Here is a 27,584-nt window from a genome sequence, read left to right on the forward strand (position 1 = left end):
TGTACCAAAGTGCTTGGAAGTCAGTAAGCGCTAAACTCATGATTGTAATTTAAAGAAGGCAACGGCGAATGAATCGATTTTCTGCATAATGTTTTTAGGGGTCTTTAATGTCCATTAATACTTTTTGGGTGAGGCGGCCTCCCGGTACCAAGCACAAGAACCATCACTTCTCTTGATGCAAGCACATTGTTTGTTTTGCTCCACTTTGACCGAATTCGCAGTCAGCTGGTCCGTCCACAAGCACTCAGTTGGGCCGCTGATCCCACACGGGATGGAGTCACATCGAGTGATCTGGAGGATAAAGCAGATCAGGGGCCGTATTTATCAAGCGTCTTAGAGTGCCATTTTACTCTTAAGTCCTGAGAATTTGCGAAATTTAGTCCTACTCTCAAACTTAAGAATAAAAGCTATTTATCAACTTTCTTAAGTCTAAGAATCACTCCTACTCTCCACGATATTTAAGAGACCTTCAGTGGTGTCCTAAGTGGTTAGGAGTAGCCAGTAGGGGATGGCACTGAGGCGAGAGAGACGTGTGCGAACATTCATGGAGCAGAAGGATGTCCTGGCTTTGTTTGATGACGAGCAGCTGATCAAACGGTATCGTTTAGACAGAGCAGGTATTATTTTTGTCAGATTTAATAAGGGGCGTCATCTCATCAGCAACATCACGCAGCAGAGCTTTCACAGCAGAACTAAAGGTCATCACAATGCGTCGATATCTCGCCACTGGGAAAATGCACATTTATTTTTGATTCATTGCCAATATTGTTTGTTTGTATTATTTTGTAGTTTGTCAAAATATACACTCCCATTGTCCACTTAAATATTTCTAAGATATTTTTTTATTCTTAGACAAGGGATTCCCTTCCGTGATTGGTCATTTCTATGGACACAGAAATGACGTCACCTAAAATTCCGTTTACGGCACATAGTAATGTCGTAATTCAGCTCTGAGTGTGACACTTAAGATTCAGTCCTACACTTCGCTGAAAGTGTGAGTAAGACGCTTGATAACTAACTTTTAAGTGCAGCTTTCAGCAAATAATTTCTTTACTCATACGTCAACTCTTAGCAGACTTCTTAGGAGTTTTTCTGAGAAGCTTGATAAATACGGCCCCAGGATTTCATTCAAATTTGACATATGACTATTAAATTTGCTTACTTTGCAATCACAACCCATCAGATAACGTTCTACCAGGATCTTGTGGCTGCTATTCCAGGGTACAGGGTAGTTACAGGATGATACAGGCAGAGACCCATCAGACCTCATTTGGCCTGAAATGGAAAAAGTGACAAAAAAAACATTAAAGTCAGACACCCTGGCTAGATAAACTCATCCCATGTACAAGTCAACCACTTTGTAGACAACTTTGTGAAAGCAGGCTGTGTTACATTTTACTATAAATTAATTGTGTATGACCTTATTTTAAATACAGCATGTACATTTTACGTTAGCAAGTTTGACAAGGAATCTTAAGTCTTGAGGATCCAAAGCAGTTAGTTCCAAATTTAAATCACTTGTTGAAAAAAACCATTACGATTATGAAACTGTGGTGAACAATGCGACTCAAACTGTTCATTTCCATCAACTTCATGCAAGAAAAAGATGGTTCCTAATTTCCATTTTGAGATCAACCAGCAGAAAAAGGATGTTTACCTGAGATAAAATATTCTACACCTTCGTTCAGAGTCACACCACATGCTGCAGAGTTGGATGCAGTGTAGATGGTAACAAAGATCTTCTTGGGGCCCTTGAACGTCTGGAAAATCAAATACAATTTTAATGCATGCATAAACATAATTGAATGGTAAATGCTTTATAATCACCGTGATGTGTTTGATGTCATACTTGACATTGTTAAATTTACCAATGCCAGATATCTGCAACCACTTCTGCCTTGATGACTAGAAAGACAAAAGAGAAGCCATCAATCTCTGAAGACTAGAATCAAACAATCTTCCTAAAACCCACAAAAGCCTCAGTCAACCTTCAGCCAACCTTCATAAAAACACATGAATCAAATGGAAGCATAGTTGGCTGACTTCAGTCTTAAATTCAAACTTAGTTCCAGGTCTAATCAGTAATTATTCATGATTGATATTTCTTAAGCAATGTTTGCACCAATTGGACTGGACAGATATCTAGGGTCTACATTTTAGTGTCTACAAGTTAGAGATTAAAATTTAAGAGCTGTTAATAACACCTCCTGATAGTGTAAACTCTAAGACAGTGGTGTCAAACTCATTTTCATAGAGGGCCACATCGAAGTAATTGTTGCTTTCAGAGGGCCGCATTTTTAAAATGAATTTACATTATGCATGCGGGTAATAACCTGTGATTAATTGGAATGCATTTCATTTGATTTTTTTTTAATGTATAACTTGCTTTAAAATCATACATAAAGGTGACAAGCAGATATTTAACGATTCGTTTTTATATCACAAAAATAGTTTTGCAATACAGTATATAATATAATTGGCAAGATTGGATGAAGTTTAAAATGTGCTTTTTTTTACTGTCAAATTTTAAACAAACGCATTTAGTGAAAAAAAAAAAAAAAGTATTTTATTGAAACCCATTTTTTCCAGGCTTTTGCGGGCCACAGACTGATGTGGCAGGCCAGAACTGGCCCCCAGGCCTTGAGTTTGACACCTGTGCTTGAAGACATGTAGAGTTGTTTACCTTGCCATGGCAGCCATTTTGGCTCTAAAAAAAAAAAAAAAAGAAAACCCTCTCATTCGCAAGTTGCCCTTCTAGCTATGAACATGTCTCATTAAGAGCTGCAATTATGCCAGAACCTTTATTAAAAAAAACAAAAAAAACTACACAAATTTACCAGGATTTCACAGCATTTTTTCATCGCAAAATACCATGATCAAAATGTGCAATGACTGACAAAATCATGAAATCTGAATTTTTCCCAGCAATTAACTACATTTCACAGTAAAAAACTGTTAATATCACAACAAACGACTGTGAATCCAAATCAATTTTCTTCAGGCATTTTGTAGACTACATAGCACACTCATGTGCACTAAGTGTCTGTAAGCCGTCATAGTAATTTAACTATAAAAATAATTATGACGTTAGTGTTTGGTTGTAGGTTATTGTAATCAACTGATAAATCACAGCTCTGCAGTTACAGTAAATTGCTGTAAAGTTGTTACTAAATATTTCTGTGAAAGTAATGCAACTATTAGCTAGTAATTTGCTGTGAATTTACTATGAAAATGTTTAGTGTAAAAAAGGTTTTATTGATGTCAAAAGCATTTAAAAGCACCACATTTTTTAATGTTTTTAAAAAAATACATTTTAAGCCACATGTCAAGGCTGATGCTAGTGTTATACTTCAGCAGCCAAGGTACATTATAATTTAGTGATGGGTCCGGCAACACAGATGCATCGGCGCATGCGTCGAGCTCATAGAGCGATACCCTGTGTCGGTGCGCGTATCGCTTTTAGAAAGTCACGTGACCGAACACGAGCTGTTCTGGTCACGTGACCGCTCATGAGCTGTTCTGGTCACGTGACCGCTCATGAGCTGTATCGCACTGACGCCTGCGCGCCAAACTGTGTTTATTAGGAAGCGGCGCAATGCGTGTTGTTGACGAACACCATTAGGGCCGCTTGTTGTCACTGTCACTCAAAGTTGCATTTCAGAATTACACAGAATAAATGTGTTTATTTTGTTTAGAATTCAGATGGGTTTGATTTGGTGCGCGGCATATATTGGCTGTGCGGCGCACGGTGTGCGCGGAGGACGCTTGAGCACTGCGCAATTGCGCAGGCGCGCACCTTAGAGGGAACCTTGCTCACAGGGCACAGAGGAGGCGTCAGTGCGACACAGTTCGCGTATCGGTCACGTGACCAAAGCAGCTCATGATCGGTCACGTGACTTTCTAAAAGCGGTACGCGCACCGACACAGGGTTTCGCTCTATGAGCTCGACGCATGCGCCGATGCATCTGTGTTCCAGGACCCATCACTACTGTTACTAGAGGAGGTACAGGAATGACGGCGTGGCGAAGTTGGTAGAGTGGCCGTGCCAGCAATCGGAGGGTTGCTGGTTACTGGGGTTCAATCCCCACCTTCTACCATCCTAGTCACGATACATGTTCACATTATTTGACTGTATCTAAAAAAGATAAAAATATATTTTTATTTAAATGAAGATATGAAATAATCCTAAATGAAATACAATGACTTGGTTTATGTTATTGTATTTACTAGGTCATAAAATCAGTGTCAGTTGAGTCGGTCCATAGGTTGCCTGTAGGGATTTTTAATGTCCAGCAGATGTCAGTATTTAGTGACACAGTATCGACACAGTATCAATACAGTTTTGCAATGTGTCGAAACGCTTCATGAGGCCTCATCAACCCATCACTATTATAATTAATATATTGAAAATGCACATTCTTGACATTTAGCATGCTGCTCTTCCAGCTTGTCATCATGGCTGCTTCCAAAATGTTAAACTTACCGACATCTGATTGGCAAAATGAAGTCTGTGGATGCGTCAGAAGACAACTGCAGGCGTGTGCTCCTTCTTGCAGCTGCCACATGCACAGCAGCACCAGAGGGAACACACAACACTTCATCCAACTCATCATGGAAGAAAATGTAGCTAACAAAGAGAAGATTTGGGGGAAAAGAAGTTCAGCAGGCAAATATTCTGGTGTCCTTTCTTGAGGGTGGATGAGCAGCCTTTTATTACTGCAGACTCCTCCCACACTCTCCATCACTCGCACAATTGGATGATTGATATCACCTTTGCACACACCTGTCTGTGACATTTTTAATAAAAAATTTTTTTAAAAATCCATTGCACACCCAGCAACCACTTTGCCAGAAATTAAGATTTATTTTTATTTCCGTCTAATCTATACCGTATGTAGGCCTACTGAACCACACACACTAATATAAATGTCATTTTAAAAAGCAAACTTAATTTTATATAAAGTTTTCGCAAGCTAAATGAAAAATGAATCACCTTTATGATTGATGTTAGGTAAAATTCATAGTCCATCTTTTGGTGCTTTTCCCTTTTGCAACTGCCTTATACAGCAGAGGAGGGACAGGGAGAGTTGGCTAATGGGAGTTAAAGGCCTACTGAAATGAATTTTTTTATTTAAACGGGGATAGCAGATCTATTCTATGTGTCATACTTGATCATTTCGCGATATTGCCATATTTTTGCTGAAAGGATTTAGTAGAGAACAACGACGATAAAGATCGCAACTTTTGGTATCTGACAAAAAAAAGCCTTGCCCCTACCGGAAGTAGCGTGACGTAGTCAGTTGAACATTTCCGCAAAGGTTTAAGTTCCCTATTGTTTACAGTGATGGCGGCCAGAAGTGAGAGCGATTTGGACAGAGAAAGCGACGATTTCCCAATTAATTTGAGCGAGGATGAAAGATTTGTGGATGAGTAAAGTGCAAGTGAGGGACTCGTGGGGAGTGGAAGCTATTCAGATAGGGAAGATGCTGTGAGAGGCGGGTGGGACCTGATATTCAGCTGGGAATGACTACAACAGTAAATAAACACAAGACATATATATACTCGATTAGCCACAACACAACCAGCCCAAAGGACCGTTCACCTAACCCAAGGTTCATAAAGCTTATATATTTACCCAAAGTTACGTACATGACACGCACGTACGGGCAAGCGATCAAATGTTTGGAAGCGCGTGAGTGGGACCTGATATTCAGCTGGGAATGACTACAAGAGTAAATAAACACAAGACATATATATACTCTATTAGCCACAACACAACCAGGCTTATATTTAATATGCCACAAATTAATCCCGCATAAAAACACCTAGGTGTTTGTTATGCTAGCTCCTAGCTCCTAGCTCCCGTCCATATAACCCGCCATTACAATTCAAACACCTGCACAACACACACACTCACTCAGCCCAAAGGACCGTTCACCTAACCCAAGGTTCATAAAGCTTACATATTTACCCAAAGTTACGTACATGACACGCACGTACGGGCAAGCGATCAAATGTTTGGAAGCGCTGCTGCGTACTCACGGTACCACGATTGCGTCTGTGTATCCAAATCAAAGTAACCCTGGTAAGAGTCTGTGTTGTCCCAGTTCTCTACAGGCGTCTGTGTATCGAAGTCAAAGTCCTCCTGGTAAGAGTCTCTGTTGTCCGAGTTCTTCGATCTTGACTGCATCTTTCGGGAATGTAAACAATGAAACACCGGCTGTGTTGTGTTGCTGACTTCCCTCGGAAAATACTCCGCTTCGCACCGACAACTTTCTTCTTTGCTTGCTCAGCTTCTTTCTCCATAATGCAATGAACAAATTGCAACAGATTCACCAACACAGATGTCCAGAATACTGTGGAATTATGAAATGAAAACAGAGCTATTTTGTATTGGCTTCAATGGGCTACCATACTTCTGTTTCACTGGCTACGTCACGCGCATACGTCATCATCCAAAGGAGTTTTCAACCGGAAGTTTAGCGGGAAATTTAAAATTGCACTTTATAAGTTAACCCGGCCGTATTGGCATGTGTTGCAATGTTAAGATTTCATCATTGACATATAAACTATCAGACTGCGTGGTCGGTAGTAGTGGGTTTCAGTAGGCCTTTAATAACAAATGGGTAAATGGGTTATACTTGTATAGCGCTTTTCTACCTTCTAGGTACTCAAAGCGCTTTGACACTATTTCCACATTCACCCATTCACACACACATTCACACACTGATGGCGGGAGCTGCCATGCAAGGCCCTAACCACAACCCATCAGGAGCAAGGGTGAAGTGTCTTGCTCAAGGACACAACGGACGTGACGAGGTTGGTAGATGGTGGGGATTGAACCAGGAACCCTCAGGTTGCTGGCACGGCCACTCTCCCAACTGCGCCACGCCGTCCCCAACAACAAGTCATATTTATTTCTAACAGTATCTAAATAAATCAGAGACAATTAATGTAGTTTAAAAAATGTGATCTAAATAAAGTTCTTACAAGCTAGCAGGAAAAACTGATTATTTTTCTTAAAATACAAATGTAGGGAGGCAGTAATCCAAGCACATTCTTGTGGATAAAAGTGTTCTAATGCATGTGCCTCCTAGTGGACAGAGAGGGCCATCCCACTCGTGAGTACATGTCACAGTGATGTGTCATGGCCAGGGCCACCGCTGGCTAAGTTGAGGCCCGAAGCAGAATTTTATTTTGAGCCCCCCCCCCCATTACAAAAAAAGTCAAGCTTTTCTAATTATTGTGAAATTAGTTAGATTTTTTTTTTTTTAATTAACTTGAATTTGATGTAATGCATGTTTTGTATTGAAATTAATTAGGAAATTTTTTTTATAATTGGATAGCCTGCTCAATGGCCTTGTGGTTAGAGTGTCCGCCCTGAGATGGGTAGGTCGTGAGTTCAAACCCAGGCCGAGTCATTCCAAAGATTATAAAAATGGGACCCATTACCTCCCTGCTTGGCACTTAGCATCAAGGGTTGGAATTGGGGGTTAAATCACCAAAATGATTCCCGAGCATGGCCACCGCTGCTGCTCACTGCTCCACTCACCTCCCAGGGGGTGGAACAAGGGAATGCAGAGGGTAATTTCACCACACCTAGTGTGTGTGTGTGACTATCAGTGGTACTTTAACTTTAATAGCACTTGTGATATGATGTATTAAAACTTAACCTGTTCTGTGGCCACTGTTTTGCCTCAATGTTTAGCACTTCTGGAAAGATTTGTGCAAACTGGCACAGTTACGCACAAACGGCATGAGAAAGTAGCCGATTGCGCTGCAAAGTTGGGGGATAAAAGAGAATATTTCGACATACATAATTGGACTGTCAGAAATTAAACAAATACACATATTGTCTATTTAGCACTGATATTTTAGAATTGTATAGCCGCTAGATAACTTAAGGGGCTGATTAAAACAAATTCAATTGATTAATTTTGGTGTCTGCTGGCTTTTTTTTTTAATGGTCATCTTATACAAACGTTTGTAAATGTTTTTGGCTAAATACATTTTACCTAATTAAAACTAAAAATACATGTTCATATCTTACTGACATTCCTTGCCAGGATTTGATCCCAGTACGACTCTTTTCAATTGTCCCCTGCCGCACTCATCTTAGTCTAGTCAGGGAGAGGATCAAGAACCCGATGGTCACTCTGGCAGAGCTTCAGCATTCTTCTGTGGAGAACCTTCCAAAAGGACAACTATCTCTGCAGCAAACCACCAATATGGTCTGAATGTTATAATAGCCATGCAGACAGAAGCCATTTCTTAATTAAGTTTGCAAAAATGCACCTGAAAGACTCAGACCATAAGAAACAAAATTCTCTTTGGCGTGAATGCCAGGTGTCATGTTTGGAGGAAACCAGGCCAATACCCTCTCTACAGTGAAGCATGGTGATGGCAGCATCCTGATGTGGGGATGGTTTTCAGAAAACAGGAATTGGGAGACTAGTCAAAATAGTGGGAAAAATGTATGCAATGTGCAGAGACATGCTGGATGAAAACCGCTTCCCATCCAACCTGATGGAGCTTGAGAGGTGCTGCAAAGAGGAATGGGTGAAACTGGCCAAAGATAGGTGTGTCAAGCTTTTGGCATCGTATCCAAAAATATTACACAAGTGTAGTAAAAAGTCACATTGTTAGAAATGACAGCCACTAGTGGTCCACACTTTTCACTAAATACCAATTTAGCTCTCCAAATACCACCATAGATACAGTAGCGCAGTAGGCCCAAGTATTAAAAACAAGGCAGGGGTTTTACTTAGGGATGTCCGATAATGGCTTTTTGCCTATATCCGATATCAACCGATACCAATATATACAGTCGTGGAATAAACACATTATGCCTAATTTGGACAACCAGGTATGGTGAAGGTAAGGTCCTTTTTTTTTAAATTAATAAAATAAAACAAATTAAAAACATTTTCTTGAATAAAAACGAAAGTAAAATATAAAAACAGTTACATAGAAACTAGTAATTAATGAAAGTCAAATTAACTGTTAAAGGTTAGTACTATTAGTGGACCAGCAGCACGCACAATCATGTGTGCTTACGGACTGTATCCCTTGCAGACTATTGATATATAATGTAGGAACCAGAATATTAACAGAAAGAAACCCTTGTGTGAATGAGTATAAATGGGGAGGGAGGTTTTTTGGGTTGGTGCACTAATTGGAAGTGTATCTTGTTTGTTGATTTAATTAAAAAAAAAACACAAAACAAAAACGATACAAATAAAAGATACTTTCCGATAAATGCTTTAAAATGTAGTATCGGCCGATAATATCAGACATCTCTAGTTTTACTTAAGTACATTTAATATGTTTAGCCACTTAGTTTGAACAGTAACACTAAAATTGTGAATTTGGGATACCATTACAAAGGAGCCCACGTACCACACTTGATCACTGCAAAAAAGGTTCCTGCCTCACAGCCCTGAATAGATATTTTAGCCTCATATTTAAAAAGACATACAAATCGGAACAGAGCTGAAAGATGAAGACCCTTGGAAAAAAGTGAACATACAAAGGTGCCATTTCATCCTCTCAGAGCATACATTTACACTTCTGAATGTGGGACATAATGAAGTCTGTAACCAAGGATGCACCCATTCCCCCAGTTAAATCATAGAATCATTGCATTGAGTTAACTGAATTTATTAGTAATTTACATTCTGTTCATGGAGTTTTTAGGGTCTTTAATGTCCATTAAACCCTTCCGGGTGAGGCGACCTTGTACCAGGCACAAGAACCACTTCTCTTGATGCAAGCACATTGCTTGCTCTTCACGTCGTCGACAGAATTCCAGTCCGTCCAGAAGCACTCATTTGGACCGCTGATTCCACACGGGACAGCAGTGCAGCGATTGACCTGGAGGATAAAGATTGGGATTTAAATACATTCTTGACATTTTCATTGATCCTCAATTAGGTTTGCTTACCTTGCAATCACAGCCCAGCCTATACAGCTCTACCAGGATGTTGTGGCTACTTTTCCAGGGTACAACGTAGTTACAGGCTGACACGTACGGTGCCCCGTTAGCCCTTAGTGGGCCTGCAATTAGGTGGAAAGAAAAATGGTTAATGTTTGAGTAAACAGCCTTAAACTGGATTGAAGGTGTCATTTCCATTATCAGCTGTGGGAACAAATGGCAAGCACTGAAATATGTATTTTTACCTGTGATTAAATATTCTACACCTTTGGTGAGAGTTACACCACATGATACAGCGGGTGCAGCAGTGTAGATGGTATCATAGTTCTTTATAGGACCCTTCAAGATCTGCAAGATCAAACCAAATAAAATGTGCATACATCCATAAACTTCACTGAAATGTATAAAAAAGCTAAAAAACCTTTTTCAGCTCGACGTCATACTTGATATCATCAAATTCACCAGCAGTCGTAATGGCAACCACCTTTGCCTTGATGACTAGAAATACAAAGCCAGTCAGCATTTTTGAAAAAAGAATCAATCGATCCCTACAGACCTCTCTGCCTGCCCTCATCTGTTTATCATGCAGGGGACTCAGATTAAAGCAGAGTTGACTGGTATTTGCTCAAACTAACAAATGTCAGGGTAATTTTTCTTATGGCAGCAACTGTGCACCATTTAGACAGGAAATCACATCAAAAGCATTGGATTATTATAACAAATTTTATTTAAAGAGCACTACCTGACTATGAGACATTGGCGTGTTTTGGTACATCTAATCACTTGTAAAAGGCAAAAGAATCAGGGTCTGAAAACGCAACCTCAAATCCACGCTGTCTTTCATAGCTTATTGTACAAAAGTCAAAGAAAAATTCCTTAGTTTTATGACAATTAAATACATCTCTTGAACTCAAACATCTCCCTTTTAATCACCTTTTATTTAAACTCGCCCCAACCTCGTGAACCCTGTGACCGTGGACTTTAGACTATTCAGCTCTTGCTGTAAGAATTAATCAGGGCTTCACTTTTGCAAAGCTTGCACGCTCTACCAAACTTGATATGTCTACATTGAACGGTTAAAAATGCCTTGTGATAGATTTATAGATATTAGAGATGTCCGATAATATCGGCCTGCCGATATCATCGGCCTATAAATGCTTTAAAATGTAATATCGGAAATTATTGGTATCTGTATCTTTTTTTAATTTTTATTAAATAAACATAAAAAACACAAGACACTTACAATTAGTGCACCAACCCAAAAAACCTCCCTCCATTTACACTCATTCACACAAAAGGGTTGTTTCTTTCTGTTATTAATATTCTGGTTCCTACATTATATATCAATAGTCTGCAAGGGATACAGTCTGTAAGCACACATGATTGTGTGTGCTGCTGGTCCACTAATAGTACTAACCTTTAACAGTTAATTTGACTCATTTTCATTAATTACTAGTTTCTATGTAACTGTTTTTATATTGATTTACTTTCTTTTTTATTCAAGAAAATGTTTAATTGATTTATCTTTTATTAATATTTAAAAAACAGACCTTATCTTCACCATACCTGTTTGTCCAAATTAGGCATAATAATGTGTTAATTCCACGACTGTATATATCAGTATAGGTTGATATCGGTATCGGTAATTAAAGAGTTGGACAATATCGGAATATCGGATATCGGCAAACAGCCATTATCGGACATCCCTGATAGATATAAGATTATAAAAGACAAGTGTTTCAATTTAAGTGTCATGAAACAAAACTGCTTCATTACAGTCATTAGCAACACCTGTGCCATGCTATGTTCACAAGTCAACTTGCTAGCTATGAACATGTCTAGTTAAGGCTTTTAAAACATTCCTGTGCAAGATTTTTGGGCAGAAAGTCGACAAAATTGTTAGGAAAAAGTTTATGGCAAACATTGTGTTATTAATATCAATTAGCAACACTTTATAGTTAGCACCATTCCTTTTTGTCAACATGACTGCTTCCAAAACTTAAATTTATTCAAGGTAACAGGCCAGCCAGTGTGACTGAACGCAAGTATTTTTTATTTTTTTCCCCCATCTGACCCAATCTCAGACTTGTGCAGGATGCAGAAGCTGGACCAATATTTGAGTACATCTACAGTGAGTGCAATAAATAATGATGCAATTATGTTTGAAAGGATGAAGCCAACACATTCTGAATTTTAACTTACCGACATCTGACTGGCAAAACGCCATCTGTGGGTGCACAGGAAAACATGTGCAGGCGTGTGCTCCTTCTTGCAGCTGCCACATGCACAGCAGCACCAGGGGGAACACACAACACTTCATCCAACTCATCATGGAAGAACACGTAGCTAAAAAGCAGCTTTGAGCGCAATAGTGCAGTGGGCAGGAACTCTGATGTTCCTTCTGGAGGAGAGTGGCTTTTTATGTCTGCAGGCTCCTCCCACACCATCACCTGCACATTTGGATGATTGATGTCACCTTTGCACACACCTGTCTGGGTCGTCTCTCATCCCTCTAATTGGTTCCTGGGATGACTGTAGTAAATGTATTTCCGAGAAGTGTTATTATTATTAATACATTGTATATGTTGATAGTTAGAGCCTAAAAACTGTTTGTGAGATTCTAAATATGTTTTTTTAACATTGGTAAATCCCTCTAAACATGAAATAACACCATATAGTCACTTTTATTTCACCCAACATAGTAGCCTTGAGTGTGTTCTACTGTAGATTATAGTGATGGGTCCGGCAACACCGATGCATCGGCGCATGCGTCGAGCTCATAGATCAAAACCCTGTGTCGGTGCGCGTACCGCTTTTAGAAAGTCACATGACCGATCATGAGCTGTTTCGGTCACGTGACCGATACGCGAACTGTGTCGCTCTGACGCCTCCTCTGTGCCCTGTGAGCGGGTCTTTTCTAGAGCCGGAGAAATAATAACTAAGATGAGAAATCGTCTAAAACTTAATACGTTGGAAACACTGGGTTTTTTTAAAATAAAAATGTGTAAAAAAAATAAAAATTTAAATTCCCAGTCCACAAGCATCCTCAATCACAACACGTTATCTTAGATTTCCATGTTATGATACATGTTCACATTATTTATTGACTGTATCTAAAAAAGATAAAAATATATTTTTATTTAAATGAAGATATGAAATAATCCTAAATGAAATACAATGACTTGGTTTATATTATTGTATATACTAGGTCATAAAATCAGTGTCAGTTGAGTCGGTCTATAGGTTGCCTGTAGGGATTTTTATTGTCCAGCAGATGTCAGTATTTAGTGACACAGTATCGACACAGTATCAATACAGTTTTGCAATGTGTCGAAACACTTCATGACGCCTCATCAACCCATCACTACAAGTGTGCGGCGCACGGTGTGCGCGGAGGACGCTTGAGCAGTGTGCAATTGCGCAGGCGCACACCTTAGAGGGAACGTTGCTCACAGGGCACAGAGGAGGCGTCAGTGCGATACAGTTTGCGTATCGGTCACGTGACCAAAGCAGCTCATGATCGGTCACGTGACTTTCTAAAAGCGGTACGCGCACCGACACAGGGTATCGCTCTATGAGCTCGACGCATGCGCCGATGCATCGGTGTTGCCGGACCCATCACTACCGCCAGGGGCGCCGAAAAGGGGGGGTAAAGGAGACGGATTCTAGGGGCCCAAGATGGAGGGGGGCCCAGAGAGGCCCCTAATGATGATGAAATTATAAAACAGGGGGCCCTGTAAAGATTCTTTTCATGGGGCCCAAAATCCCTAGCGGCGCCCCTGACTACCGCACAGCCAATATATGCCGCGCACCAAATCAAACCCATCTGAACTCTAAACAAAATAAACACATTTATTCTGTGTAATTTTGAAATGCAACTTTGAGTGACAGTGACAACATGCGGCCCTAACGGTGTTCGTCAACAACACGCATACCACTAAGCCACTGGTGCGTTTATGGCCACACAAAAAGTCGGACAACTCAAACACCACACAAAGTTACACTATGACTCCTCAGTCATACGTGTGCTTATTTTTCTGTCATTTATTATTAATGTTAATTTATTGATATTAATCATGGAATGCTGTTACTAGAGAAAGTTACAGTAGTGGCGAAGTTGGTAGAGTGGCCGTGCCAGCAATCGGAGGGTTGCTGGTTACTGGGGTTCAATCCCCACCTTCTACCATCCTAGTCACGATACATGTTCACATTATTTATTGACTGTTTCTAAAAAACATAAAAATATATTTTTATTTAAATTAAGATATGAAATAATCCTAAATGAAATACAATGACTTGGTTTATATTATTGTATATACTAGGTCATAAAATCAGTGTCAGTTGAGTCGGTCCATAGGTTGCCTGTAGGGATTTTTGATGTCCAGCAGATGTCAGTAATTAGTGACACAGTATCGACACAGTATCAATACAGTTTTGCAATGTGTCGTAACGCTTCATGACGCCTCATCAACCCATCACTAGTTGACAGTAAAAAGTCGTTGTCGCAATTGTTGGCTATGACTTTAAACCATAACCAAGCATGCATCACTATAGCTCTTGTCTCAAAGTAGGTGTACTGTCACCACCTGTCACATCACACCCTGACTTATTTTGACTTTATTGCTGTTTTCCTGTGTGTAGTGTTTTAGTTCTTGTCTTGCGCTCCTATTTTGGTGGCTTTTTCTCTTTTTTTGGTATTTTCCTGTAGCAGTTTCATGTCTTCCTTTGAGCGATATTTCCAGCATCTACTTTGTTTTTATCTTTCTTCGTGGGGACATTGTCATGTCATGTTCGGATGTACACTGTGGACGCCATCTTTGCTCCACAGTAAGTCTTTGCTGTCGTCCAGCATTCTGTTTTTGTTTACTTTGTAGCCAGTTCAGTTTTAGTTTTGTTCTGCATAGCCTTCCTTATGCTTCAATGCCTTTTCTTAGGGGCACTCACTTTTTGTTTATTTTTGGTTTAACCATTAAATACCTTTTTAACTGCACGCTGCCTCCCGCTGTATCCGACATCTACAAAGCAATTAGCTACCTGCTGATATAGAAGAGTATTACATGGTTACTCTGCCGAGCTCTAGACAGCAACGACCGACCACTCAACACATCATTTGCAGACTATAATTACTGATTTGCAAAAAATATTTTTTACCCCAAATAGGTGAAATTAGATATCCTACGGCAGACTAGTGTGCCACGGCACAGTGGTTTAAAAACACTGGCCGAGAGGATCCTCCCAAGTGTCATTGCTATGGCTGTCATCCGCCCACTAAAACCCAACTATTACATGGAAATACTCCATCACATCCTGGGTAATTCCTCTAAGTTAAAACTTAACTGAAATTTAAGGTGTGTTTTGCCAAAAGTTGGTCAACTTGACAGTCGCTGCTCGGACCATTAGCCGTGTTGTTAGCATTGCCATTCTACATCGCTCACGCCAAAGGTTAACCGATGTCAAAGATGAAGTGCATAAACAGAGTTTATATCCACTCTGCATTGCCCAGACATTTGCTGATAGCTGATAGTATTAAGTGGCACATGGAGTGCTGGTACGTCTCGTCTTTTGATATCACTCATGTCAAAGGCTCATCAATGTGAAGATGTGTTATTTTTTTAATTTTAATTTTTTTAAATCTTTTTTTTAAATTTATTAATCAATCCAACAAAACAATACACAACAATACCATAACAATGCAATCCAATTCCAAAACCAAACCCAGCAACATTCAGAAAAACAATAAACAGAGTAATTGAGAGTAATTGAGGACACACAAACATGACACGGAACAATCTAAAAGTAGTGAAACAAAAATGAATATTATCAACAACAGTATCAATATTAGTAACAATTTCAAAATAGCAGTGATTAAAAATCCTTCATTGATATCATTAAAAACATTAATTAAAAAAATCAATAAATAAATTTTTTTTTTTTTAAATGAACAGTGTCACAGTGGCTTACACTTTTATCACATATCATAAGCTTGACAACACAGTGTCCAATATTTTCCACAAAGATATAATAAGTCATATTTTGGTTCATTTAATAGTTAAAACAAATTTAAATAATGGATCTCATATTCTAATATATGACTCATCATCTAAACTAAATGCAGTTTTTTCTACTGATATCATCTCCATAGCTTGTGTGTACCAGTCAGTATGAGTTGGACTATCAACATCTATCCATTTTTTAAATATTACCCTTTTTATTATGCATATTAAAAGAAAAGCATTTTTACTCTTTGATGACATGTTACTAAATTGATGTAGATCCCCAAGAATACAAGTTTGCAGTGTCATTGGGATGTTTATATTAAATAATGTGATTGCTTCTTTTGTTTTCAACCATAATATTCTCTGACATTCCCACAATAAATGGACAAGAGTTCCCTCAGCTGCCCGACACTTCATACATAACTTGCTATCTACTACACCAATTTTAAATAGCTAAGAATATGTCAAATAAAATCTATTCAATATCTTAAATTGAGTCAGCTTATCTTTAATGCTTCTAAAGGGCTTATTAGCATTTTCCCAAATATCATTCCATGATATGTCTCTTCCATCTAAAATGTTTAAGTCCATCATACATTTTCGAACACATGCATCATTTGCATTCCTAGTGTGGTCATTTATTATTCCATAAAATAGTTTAATTTCTTAATTGAATCTTGATTAAAAAGTGCATCTTCCAGTTCATGGCTATTTAATTACATATTTTCAGAGGATATGCATTTATTTACAGCGTGTTTTAAAGAGATCAAATTTTAAAAAATGATTTCTGGGTACATTATATTGATCAACTAAATTATTGAAGGGTTTAAAAGAGTTTTTATTTATAATATGAGGTTTAGTAATACCTCTGTCTTTCCATGTTGTCCATTTAACCACATTTTTAATTATATTAGGATTGTACCAAAGCGGTTGATTTACAGATGTCATTGGGTTGATTCCTAGTATTTTCCGGCACAGTTTTAGAATGTTAAATGTGGCTTCTATGTTATTGATGAGGCAGGATTTGAAGATGAAGACAATCAAAAATGTTCTGCCAAAAGTTGGTTAACTTATCGCAGTGAAGATACAATAGCACCAACATTAGTTGTCATGTTGGTGGTGTTCAACTTTAACCCGGAAATATCTTTATAGATCGCCACAACGTAAATTCTGCACTGAGACATAAGAACATAGGCCAAAAAAATATGTAGAATACGCTTTAAAAAGAGCCCAGTCCAGTAAAGTTAGAGAATGACAGTTTTTGGAACAATATCTCAATTTTCCATTACACAAGTGTAGTAAAAGTCACATGTTGGGATGACAGCGGTTCTAACTTCACTAAATACCAACGTAGCTCTCCAAGTACCACCATAATGACCAACATTGATACAGTAGCGCAGTGGGCTCAAGTATTAAAAACAGGGCAGGGGTTTTACTTAAGTACATTTAATATTTTTAGCCACCAACATTAGTTTGAACAGCAACACTAAAAAAAATACAATTGTGATTTGGTGTACTATTAAACAGAGCCCACATTCCACACTGATAATCACTGCAAAAAAGGTTCCTGCCTCACAGCCCTGAATAGATATTTTAACCTCAGACAAATCAGAACAGAGCTGAAAGATGAAATAGCTTGGAAAAAAAACTTGTAATATACAAATGTGCCATTTCATCCTTTGAGCGTACATTTACATTTCTGAATGTGGGACATAATGAAGTCTGTAACCAAAGGTGCGCCCATTCCCCCCCAGTAAATCAGTACTTTGGGCAGAAGTTATGTTCATTTAAAAAAAATGTAAACCCTCATAGAAACATTGAATTGAGTTAACTGAATTTATTAGTAATTTGCATTCTGTTCATGGAGTTTTTAGGGTCTATAATGTACATTAACCCCTTCCGGGTGAGGCGACCTCCTTGTACCAGGCACAAGAACCATCACTTCTCTTGATGCAAGCACATTGCTTGTTCTTCACGTCGTCGAAAGAATTCCCCGTCAGCCAGTCCGTCCACAAGCACTCATTTGGGCCGCTGATTTCGCACGGGAGAGCGAAGCAGCGATTGATCTGGAGGATAAAGATTGGGATTTAAATACATTCTTGACATTTTCATTGATGCTCAATTAAGTTTGCTTACCTTGCAATCACAGCCCATCCTATACCGCTCTACCAGGATATTGTGGCTGCTTTTCCAGGGTACAACATAGTAACAGGATGATACATACGGTGCCCCGTTAGCCATTAGTGGGCCTGCAATGAGGTGGACAGAAAAAAAACGGGGGAAAAAGAAAAATGGAAAATGTTTGAGTAAACAGCCTTAAGCTGGACTGAATGTGTCATTTCCATTATCACCCGTGGGAACAAATAGCATTGAAGTATGTATTTTTACCTGTGATGAAATATTCTACACCTATGGTGAGAGTTACACCACATGCTGCAGAGGATGCAGCAGTGTAGATGGTATCATAGTTCTTTATAGGACCCCTCAAGATCTGCAAAATCAAACCAAATAAAATGTGCATACATCCATAAACTTCACTGAAATGTATAAAAAAAGTGAAATAACCTTTTGCAGCTCGATGTCGTACTTGATGTCATCAAATTCACCAGCAGTCGTAATGGCAACCACCTTTGCCTTGATTACTAGAAAGACAAAGCCAGTCAGCATTTTTGAAAAAATTATATATATATATATATATATATATATATATATATATATATATATATATATAAAGATTCAAACATTGATCCCTACAGGCTTCTCTGCCTGCCCTCATCTGTTTAATAACATCATGCAGGGGACTCAGATTACAGCAGAGTTGACTGGTTTTAGTTCCAAATCTATAGATAAGCTTACATAGAAGTGTTTCAATTGCTTTGGCAGCCATTTTAAGTGTAATAGAGCAAAACTGCTTCATTACAGTCTTTAACACCTGTGCAATACTATGTTCACAAGTCCCTTTGCTAGCTATGAATATGTTTAGTTCAGGCTTTTAAATGTTCCTGTGCAAGATTTTTTGGCAGAAAGTCAACAAAATTGTTAGGAAAAAACTTAATTGCAAACTGTTATTAGCACTGTTCCTTTTTGTCAACATGGCTGCTTCCAAAACTTCCACTAAAACTTAGACAATCATTCAAAAAGCAGAGTTGACTGGTATTAGTTCCAAAATAAACTAAATTAGGTTTCACTCCTGCAAAGCTTTCACTTTCTACCAAACTTGATAAAATAGTCTACAATAAACTGATAAAAATGCCTTGTGATAATGTATAGATAAGATTATAAAAAACAAGTGTTTCAATTTAAGTGTCATAAAACAAAACTGCTCCATTACAGTCATTAGCAACACCTGTGCCATGCTATGTTCACAAGTCAACTTGCTAGCTATGAACATGTCTAGTTAAGGCTTTTAAAATGTTCCTGTGCAAGATTTTTGGGCAGAAAGTCAACAGAATTGTTAGGTTAATGTTTATGGCAAACATTGTGTTATTAATATCAATTAGCAACACTATATAGTTTAGCACCGTTTCTTTGTGTCAACATGACTGCTTCCAAAACTTAGATTTATTCAAGGTAACAGGCCAGCCAGTGTGACTGTACACAAGTAGTTTTTTTTTTTTTTCACCATCCGACCCAATCTCAAACTTGTGCAGGATGCAGAAGCTGGACCAATATTTGAGTACATCTACAGTGAGTGCAATAAATAATGATGCAATTATGTTTGAAAGGATGAACCCAACACATATTCTAAATTTTAACCTACCGACATCTGACTGGCAAAACGCCACCTGTGGATGCACAGGTAAACATCTGCAGGCTTGTGCTCCTTCTTGCAGCTGCCACATGCACAGCAGCACCAGGGGGAACACACAACACTTCATCCAACTCATCATGGAAGAACACGTAGCTAAAAAGCAGCTTTGAGCGCAATAGTGCGGTGGGCAGGAACTCTGATGTTCCTTCTGGAGGAGAGTGGCTTTTTATGTCTGCAGGCTCCTCCCACACCAACACCTGCACTTTTCAATGATTGATTTCACCTCTGCACACACCTGTCTGGGACAATTTATATGGCAGTAAAGTCTCTCATTCCTCTAATTGGTTCCTGGCATGACTGTAGTAAATGTAGTTCCGAAAAGTAGGATTATTATTGATAAATTGTGTTTGTTGATAGAGCATAAAAAATGTTTATGACCTTCTAAATATTTTTGTTTAACATTGGTAAATCCCTCTAAACATGAAATAACACCATATAGTCACTTTTATTTCACCCAACATAGTAGTAGCCTTGAGTGTGTTCTACTATATATTACATTACTCACTGCTAGCCTAGAGGATCCTCCAAGTGTCATAGCTATGGTTGTCACCCGCCCACTAAAACCCAACTATTACATGGAAATACTTCATCACATCCTGGGTAATTCCTGCAAGTTAAAGCTTAACTGAAATTTAAGGTGTGTTTTGCCAAAAGTTGGTCAACTTGATAGTCGCTGCTCGCACCATTAGCCGTGTTGTTAGCATTGCCATTCTACATCGCTCATGCCAAAGGTTAACTGATGTCTAAGATGAAGTGCATCAACAGAGTTTATATCCACTCTGCATTGCCCAGACATTTGCTGATAGCTGATAGTATTAAGTGGCAAAATGGAGTGCTGGTACATCTCATCTTTTGATATCACTCATGTTAAAGGCTCATCAATGTGGAGATGTGTTATTGATGAGGCAGGATTTGTAAATGAAGACCATCAAAAATGTTCTGTCAAAAGTTGGATAACTTATCACAGTGATACAATAGCACCAACATGAGTTGTCGTGTTGGCGGTGTTCAACTTTATAGATCGCCACAACATAAGACAAATATGTCTCAGTGCAGTAAGAATATAGGCCAAAAAAATACATAGAATATTTCTTTAAAAAGAGTCCAGTCCAGTAAAGTTAGAGAATGACAGTTTTTGGAACAATATCTCAATTTTCCATTACACAAGTGTAGTAAAAGTCACATGTTGGGATGACAGCGGTTCTAACTTCACTAAATACCAACTTAGCTCTCCAAGTACCACCATAATGACCAACATTGATACAGTAGCGCAGTAGGCCCAAGTATTTAATAAACAGTGCAGGGGTTTTACTTAAGTACATTTAATATTTTTTAACCACTAACAGTTTGAACAGCAACTCTAAAAAAATAAAATTGTGGATTTGGTTTACCATTAAAGAGCCCACATTCCACACTGATAATCACTGCAAAAAAGGTTCCTGCCTCACAGCCCTGAATAGATATTTTAACCTCAAAGACATAAATCGGAACAGAGCTCAAAGATGAAATCGCTTGGAAAAAGAAAGTTGTAATATACAAATGTGCCATTTCATCTGAGCGTACATTTACATTTCTGAATGTGGGACATAATGAAGTCTGTAACCAAAGGTGCGCCCATTCCCCCCCAGTAAATCAGTACTTTGGGCAGAAGTCATGTTCATTTAAAAAAAATTGAAACCCTCATAGAAACATTGCATGGAGTTAACTGAATTTATTAGTAATTTACATTCTGTTCATGGAGTTTTTAGGGTCTATAATCGCCCCTTCCGGGTGAGGCGACTTCCTTGTACCAGGCACAAGAACCATCACTTCTCTTGATGCAAGCACATTGCTTGTTGTCGTCGACATAATTCCCCGTCAGCCAGTCCGTCCACAAGCACTCATTTGGGCCGCTGATTCCACACGGGACAGCAAAGCAGCGATTGATCTGGAGGATAAAGATTGGGATTTAAATAAATTCTTGACATTTTCATTGATGCTCAATTAGGTTTGCTTACCTTGCAATCACAGCCCATCCTATACCGCTCTACCAGGATCTTTTGGCTGCTTTTCCAGGGTACAACATAGTTACAGGATGACACATACAGTGCCCCGCTCTCCTTTAGTGGGCCTGCAATGGAGGTGGAGAGAAAAAAAAACGGGAAAAAAGAAAAAATTGAAAATGTTTGAGTAAACAGTTAAGTTGTACAAGCTTAACCGAAGGTGTCATTTCCATTATCACCCGCGGGAACAAATAGCACTGAAATATGTATTTTTACCTGTGATGAAATATTCTACACCTATGGTGAGAGTTACACCACATGCTGCAGAGGATGCAGCAGTGTAGATGGTATCATAGTTCTTTATAGGACCCCTCAAGATCTGCAAAACCAAACCAAATTAAATGTGCATACATTCATAAACTTCACTGAAATGTATAAAAAAAGTTAAATAACCTTTTGCAGCTCGACGTCATACTTGATGTCATCAAATTCACCAGCAGGTGTAATGGCAACCACCTTTGCCTTGATGACTAGAAAGACAAAGCCAGTCAGCATTTTTTTTTTAAATTAAATAATAATAATAATAAAACATCGATCCCTACAAGCCTCTCTGTCTGCCCTTATCTGTTTAATAACATCATGCAGGGGACTCAGATTACAGCAGAGTTGACTGGTTTTAGTTCCAAATCTATAGATAAGCTTACATAGAAGTGTTTCATTTGCTTTGGCAGCCATTTTAAGTGTAAAAGCAAAACTGATTCATTACAGTCTTTAACACCTGTGCAATACTATGTTCACAAGTCTCTTTGATAGCTATGAACATGTTTAGTTAGGGCTTTTAAATGTTCCTGTGCAAGGTTTTTTGGCAGAAAGTCAACAAAATTGTTAGGAAAAAACTTAATTGCAAACTGTTATTAGCACTGTTCCTTTTTGTCAACATGGCTGCTTCCAAAACTTCCACTAAAACTTAGACAATCATTCAAAAGCAGAGTTGAATGGTATTAGTTCCAAAATAAACTAAATTAGGTTTCACTTCTGCAAAGCTTTCACTTCCCACCAAACTTGATAAAATAGTCTACAATAAACTGATAAAAATGCCTTGTGATAATGTATAGATAAGATTATAAAAAACAAGTGTTTCAATTTAAGTGTCATAAAACAAAACTGCTTCATTACGGTCATTAGCAACACCTGTGCCATACTATGTTCACAAGTCAACGTGCTAGCTATGAACATGTCTAGTTAAGGCTTTTAGAATGTTCCTGTGCAAGATTTTTGGGCAGAAAGTCAACAGAATTGTTAGGATAAAGTTTATGGCAAACATTGTGTTATTAATATCAATTAGCAACACTATATAGTTTAGCACCGTTTCTTTGTGTCAACATGACTGCTTCCAAAACTTAGATTAATTCAAGGTAACAGGCCAGCCAGTGTGACTGTACACAAGTAGTTTTTATTTTTTTTCCCCATCCGACCCAATCTCAGACTTGTGCAGGATGCAGAAGCTGGACCAATATTTGAGTACATCTACAGTGAGTGCAATAAATAATGATGCAATTATGCTTGAAAGGATGAACCCAACACATATTCTAAATTTTAACTTACCGACATCTGACTGGCAAAACGCCACCTGTGGATGCACAGGTAAACATCTGCAGGCTTGTGCTCCTTCTTGCAGCTGCCACATGCACAGCAGCACCAGGGGGAACACACAACACTTCATCCAACTCATCATGGAAGAACACGTCGATAAGAAGCAGCTTTGAGCACAATAGTGCAGTGGGCAGGAACTCTGATGTTCTTTCTGGAGGAGAGTGGCTTTTTATGTCTGCAGGCTCCTCCCACACCAACACCTGCACATTTGGATGATTGATTTCACCTTTGCACACACCTGTCTGGGACAATTGATATGACAGTACAGTCTCTCATCCCTCTAATTGGTTCCTGGCATGACTGTAGTAAATGTAGTTCTGAGTCGAGTTATTATTAATAAAAAATTGTATATGTTGATAGTTAGAGCATAAAAACCTTCTAAATATGCTTTTTTAACATTGGTAAATCCCTCTAAACATGAAATAACACCATATAGTCACTTTTATTTCACCCAACATAGTAGTAGCCTTGAGTGTGTTCTACTGTAGATTACAGTACTCACTGGTAGCCTAGAGCAGTGTTTTTCAACCTTTTTTGAGGCAAGGCACATTTTTTTCATTACAAAATATGGAGGCACACCACCAGCAGAAAACGTAAAAAAATTAAACTCCACCAGGTTGTCGTGCCTTATTTTGAGTCCTGTGCGTAGAGCTTCAGTTCTTGTCTTGCGCTGTTATTTTGGTGGCCCTTCCTGTTTTGTTGGTGTTTTCCCATAGCAGTTTCATGTCTTCCTTTGAGCGCTATTCCGCGCACCTGCTTGGTGTTAACAAGTAAGGCTATTTACGTTGTTGCTATCCTTCTTTGTGTGGACATTGTTGATTGTCATGTCAAGTACGGATGTACTTTGTGGATGCCGTAAGTTTTTGCTGTCGTCCAGCATTCTGTTTCTGTTTACTTTGTAGCCAGTTCAGTTTTACTTTTGTTTTGCATAGCCATTGCCTTTTCCTTTCCCTTTTGTTCATTTTTGGCTTAAGCATTACGGTACATACCTTTTTACTTGCACGCTGCCTCCCGCTGTGGTCTGCATATTGGGATCCCAACAAACCATCCTCGTCTCACCTGACACATCCCAACTTTTACAAAGCAATTAACTACCTGCGGCCACCTACTGACATGGAGTATTAAGTGGTTACCCTGCCGAGTTTTACACAGCACAGACACTAAGCAACGGAACATTATTTGCAGATTACAATTATTGATTTGCAAAAAATATTTTTTGGACCAATTAGGTGAAGTTGCATAAATTCCCATCGCACACCAGACAATATCTCACGGCACACTAGTGTGCCGTGAGATATTGTGGTTGAAAAACACTGGCCTAGAGGATCCTTCAAGCGTCATTGCTATGGCCTTCACACGGCCACTAAAACCAGACACACTACGTCAGGGGTGTCAAACTTGTTTTCATTGAGGGGCCTCATTGCAGTTTTGGGCCGCTTGTATCATTAATAAAAGAAACATAGAATTAGCCGCATGATATTGTCACACCATTACCTATGCATTTGATTATGTAAGAAAATAAAAAATCTGCGAATTTGGTAAAATGGCAGAATTTTATCATCAAATTGACAATAAAATGTTCACACTATTTTATTGTAAAATTCTGGTGATTTAGCTGCCAGTTTTTTTTTTTTGCATAAAAAATATGGTTGCTGTTTTCACAGTGTATTACTGTAAACGCAAAAATGACACCACAGTTTTTTTCTTACGGTAGGATTCTGAAGACCGAACTGTTTTAAAAATATATATATATATTGTCATATTTACAGTGTACAATTTGATGGATAACTTGCTTTGAAATCATAATGCTAAGTAGATATTTACGTATGTTTTTACCCCAAAAATGATAATATAATATCTGTTGCATTATTAGATAACATTTAAAATATGTATAATTGCATGCAGTACATGTATTTTTTTCTGTCAAAATAGAAAAAGAAAGGAATATAAAGTAATTAATTGATGCATATTATTTCCAAGCTTTCACGGGCCATTTAAAATGATGTGGCGAGTCACATCTGGCCCTCGGGCCTTGAGTTTGACACCTGTGCACTACGTGGAAATACTTCATCACATCCTGGGTAATTCTTCTAAGTTAGAACTTGGCTGAAATTAAAGGTGTGTGTTTTGCCAAAAGTTGGTCAACTTGGCAGTCGCTGCTAGGACCATTAACTGTGTTGTTGGCATTGCGTTGTCATTCCACATCGCTCACTGATGTCAGCTGATGATGTCGAAGATGAAGTGCAACAACAGAGTTTATCTGGTGCTGGTTTGTCTGGTCTTTTGAAATCACTCATGTCAAAGGTTGACCAATGTGGAGATGTGTTATTGATGAGGCAGGAGTTGAAGATGATGAAGTCTATTAAAAAAGTAGTTCTGCCAGAAGTTGGTTAATTTATCCCAGTGAAGACACAGTACTGCCAAGATAAGCGGTCGTGTTAGCCGTGGTCAAACTTCACCAGGAAAATATTGATTGCCACAACATAAAGAATCAGACAAGACAAAACTTAATTTAGGCCAAAAATATATAAAACATGGGGAACTACACTTTTTGGGGGGGAACATTTTCCTTTTGTTCCTAATTATTATGAGAGACATTGATTTTTTTAAATGCATTCTAACTCGTCAATAAATGTAAATAAAAACCGGTTTATAACGGAGTCAATGGGAGGTCCCCTATTCCTCCCATAATTCCCTCTAAAAAAAACTATTAAAAAGCACAAACAATACTTTCATTCATTCATTCATGTACCGTATTTTTCGGAGTATAAGTCGCTACGGAGTGTAAGTCGCAACGGCCGAAAATGCATAATAAAGAAGGCAAAAAACATATATAAGTCGCACTGGAGTATAAGTCGCATTTTTTGGGGAAATGTATATGATAAAACCCAACACCAAGAATAGACATTTGAAAGGCAATTTAAAATAAATAAAGAATAGTGAACAACAGGCTGAATAAGTGTATGTTATATGACGCATAAATAACCAACTGAGAACGTGCCTGGTATGTTAACGTAGCATATTATGGTAAGAGTCATTCAAATAACTATAACATATAGAACATGCTATACGTTTACCAAACAATCTGTCACTCATAATCGCTAAATCCCATGAAATCTTATATGTCTAGTCCAGTGGTTACCTTGTTTGAGATACCGAACCCCACCAGTTTCATATGCGCATTCACCGAACCCTTCTTTAGTGAAAAATAAAATGTTTTTTTTTTCAAATTCAAGACAAAGTTATGTTTTTTTTACTGGTGCACAAATGAACCGTGCATCAACATCACCTTGTTCAAAGAAAAAAAAAAACAACACAGTGCATGAACTCACAACAAATTACACACCTGCAAATCAGTCTGACTTCTGCTGTTGCCATATCCATAAAGCCGATAGGGAGAAGTTTTTATTTTCACGATGAGTCGGGTGTGTCTTGACCTCAGCGGCGGAGGCTCCGTCGAACCCCTGAGGCTGACTCACCGAACCCCTAGGGTTCGATCGAACCCAGGTTAAGAACCACTGGTCTAGTCTCTTACGTGAATGAGTTAAATAATATTATTTGATATTTTATGGTAATGTGTTAATAATTTCACACATAAGTCGCTCCTGAGTATAAGTCGCACCCCCGGCCAAACTATGAAAAAAACTGCGACTTATAGTCCGAAAAATACGGTATTTCTTTGACAGGGACAGTACAATGAAACATTGCTACCCATAGGTAACCGATGTCAAAGTACATAAGACTTCTAGCCACGGGCTAATTTGCAACCCTTGTCCCTGGTTAGGCTTTTTTTTTTAAAATGAGAAAAGGGTGAAACACATACAAAAGGATTAAGACAAGTACAAAAATAAAAACAGATTGAAAAAATTGGCCCCATTTGTCCATACTACATCCAGTTCTAGTGCTCACACTTCTGATTTTCCTTAAACTACTTTTTCAGTTTTGTGGAGAAAAGTTTAATGTCCGACTGTGACTTTAACTCCAGTGGCAAAGAGTTCCACAGATGTGAGGCCTTCACTGAGAACACAGACTGACCCAGAGTGGCCCAGCACCTTTTCACTCTACAGCTGGAGTCTGCACACCTTCACTACTGTACCTTTGGATTTCTTGACACATCTCATTAGGGGCTATAATAGCTTTTAAAAATGAGAAATGCATAAAATTATCAAAAGTCATGTTATATTTTGGGGTATATTTAGTGATTGTTT

At 38.5% G+C, this 27,584-nt stretch overlaps 2 protein-coding genes and 1 pseudogene across 2 annotated transcripts; all 3 read right to left on the reverse strand.

The window, feature by feature from the left end:
- Positions 1-102: 102 nt before the first annotated feature.
- On the reverse strand, positions 103-12,346 carry LOC133643003 (uncharacterized; annotated as a pseudogene).
- Positions 12,347-17,752: 5,406 nt separating this feature from the next.
- Positions 17,753-19,937, reverse strand: LOC133642424 (metalloproteinase inhibitor 2-like). Its single transcript, XM_062036594.1, has 5 exons — positions 19,691-19,937; positions 18,496-18,572; positions 18,319-18,421; positions 18,067-18,179; positions 17,753-17,996 (listed from the first exon to the last, which is right to left on the reverse strand). The coding sequence occupies exons 1-5, from the start codon at positions 19,818-19,820 to the stop codon at positions 17,820-17,822; spliced, it is 600 nt and encodes a 199-aa protein (XP_061892578.1). The 5' UTR covers positions 19,821-19,937; the 3' UTR covers positions 17,753-17,819.
- Positions 19,938-21,437: 1,500 nt separating this feature from the next.
- On the reverse strand, positions 21,438-23,529 carry LOC133642420 (metalloproteinase inhibitor 2-like). The gene is made up of 5 exons (XM_062036590.1): positions 23,329-23,529; positions 22,177-22,253; positions 22,000-22,102; positions 21,739-21,851; positions 21,438-21,668 (listed from the first exon to the last, which is right to left on the reverse strand). The coding sequence occupies exons 1-5, from the start codon at positions 23,456-23,458 to the stop codon at positions 21,486-21,488; spliced, it is 606 nt and encodes a 201-aa protein (XP_061892574.1). The 5' UTR covers positions 23,459-23,529; the 3' UTR covers positions 21,438-21,485.
- Between the last annotated feature and the right edge of the window lie 4,055 nt (positions 23,530-27,584).

The sequence above is a fragment of the Entelurus aequoreus genome, linkage group LG25 (genome assembly GCF_033978785.1).
Source record: "Entelurus aequoreus isolate RoL-2023_Sb linkage group LG25, RoL_Eaeq_v1.1, whole genome shotgun sequence".
NCBI classification, from domain to species: Eukaryota; Metazoa; Chordata; class Actinopteri; order Syngnathiformes; family Syngnathidae; genus Entelurus; species Entelurus aequoreus.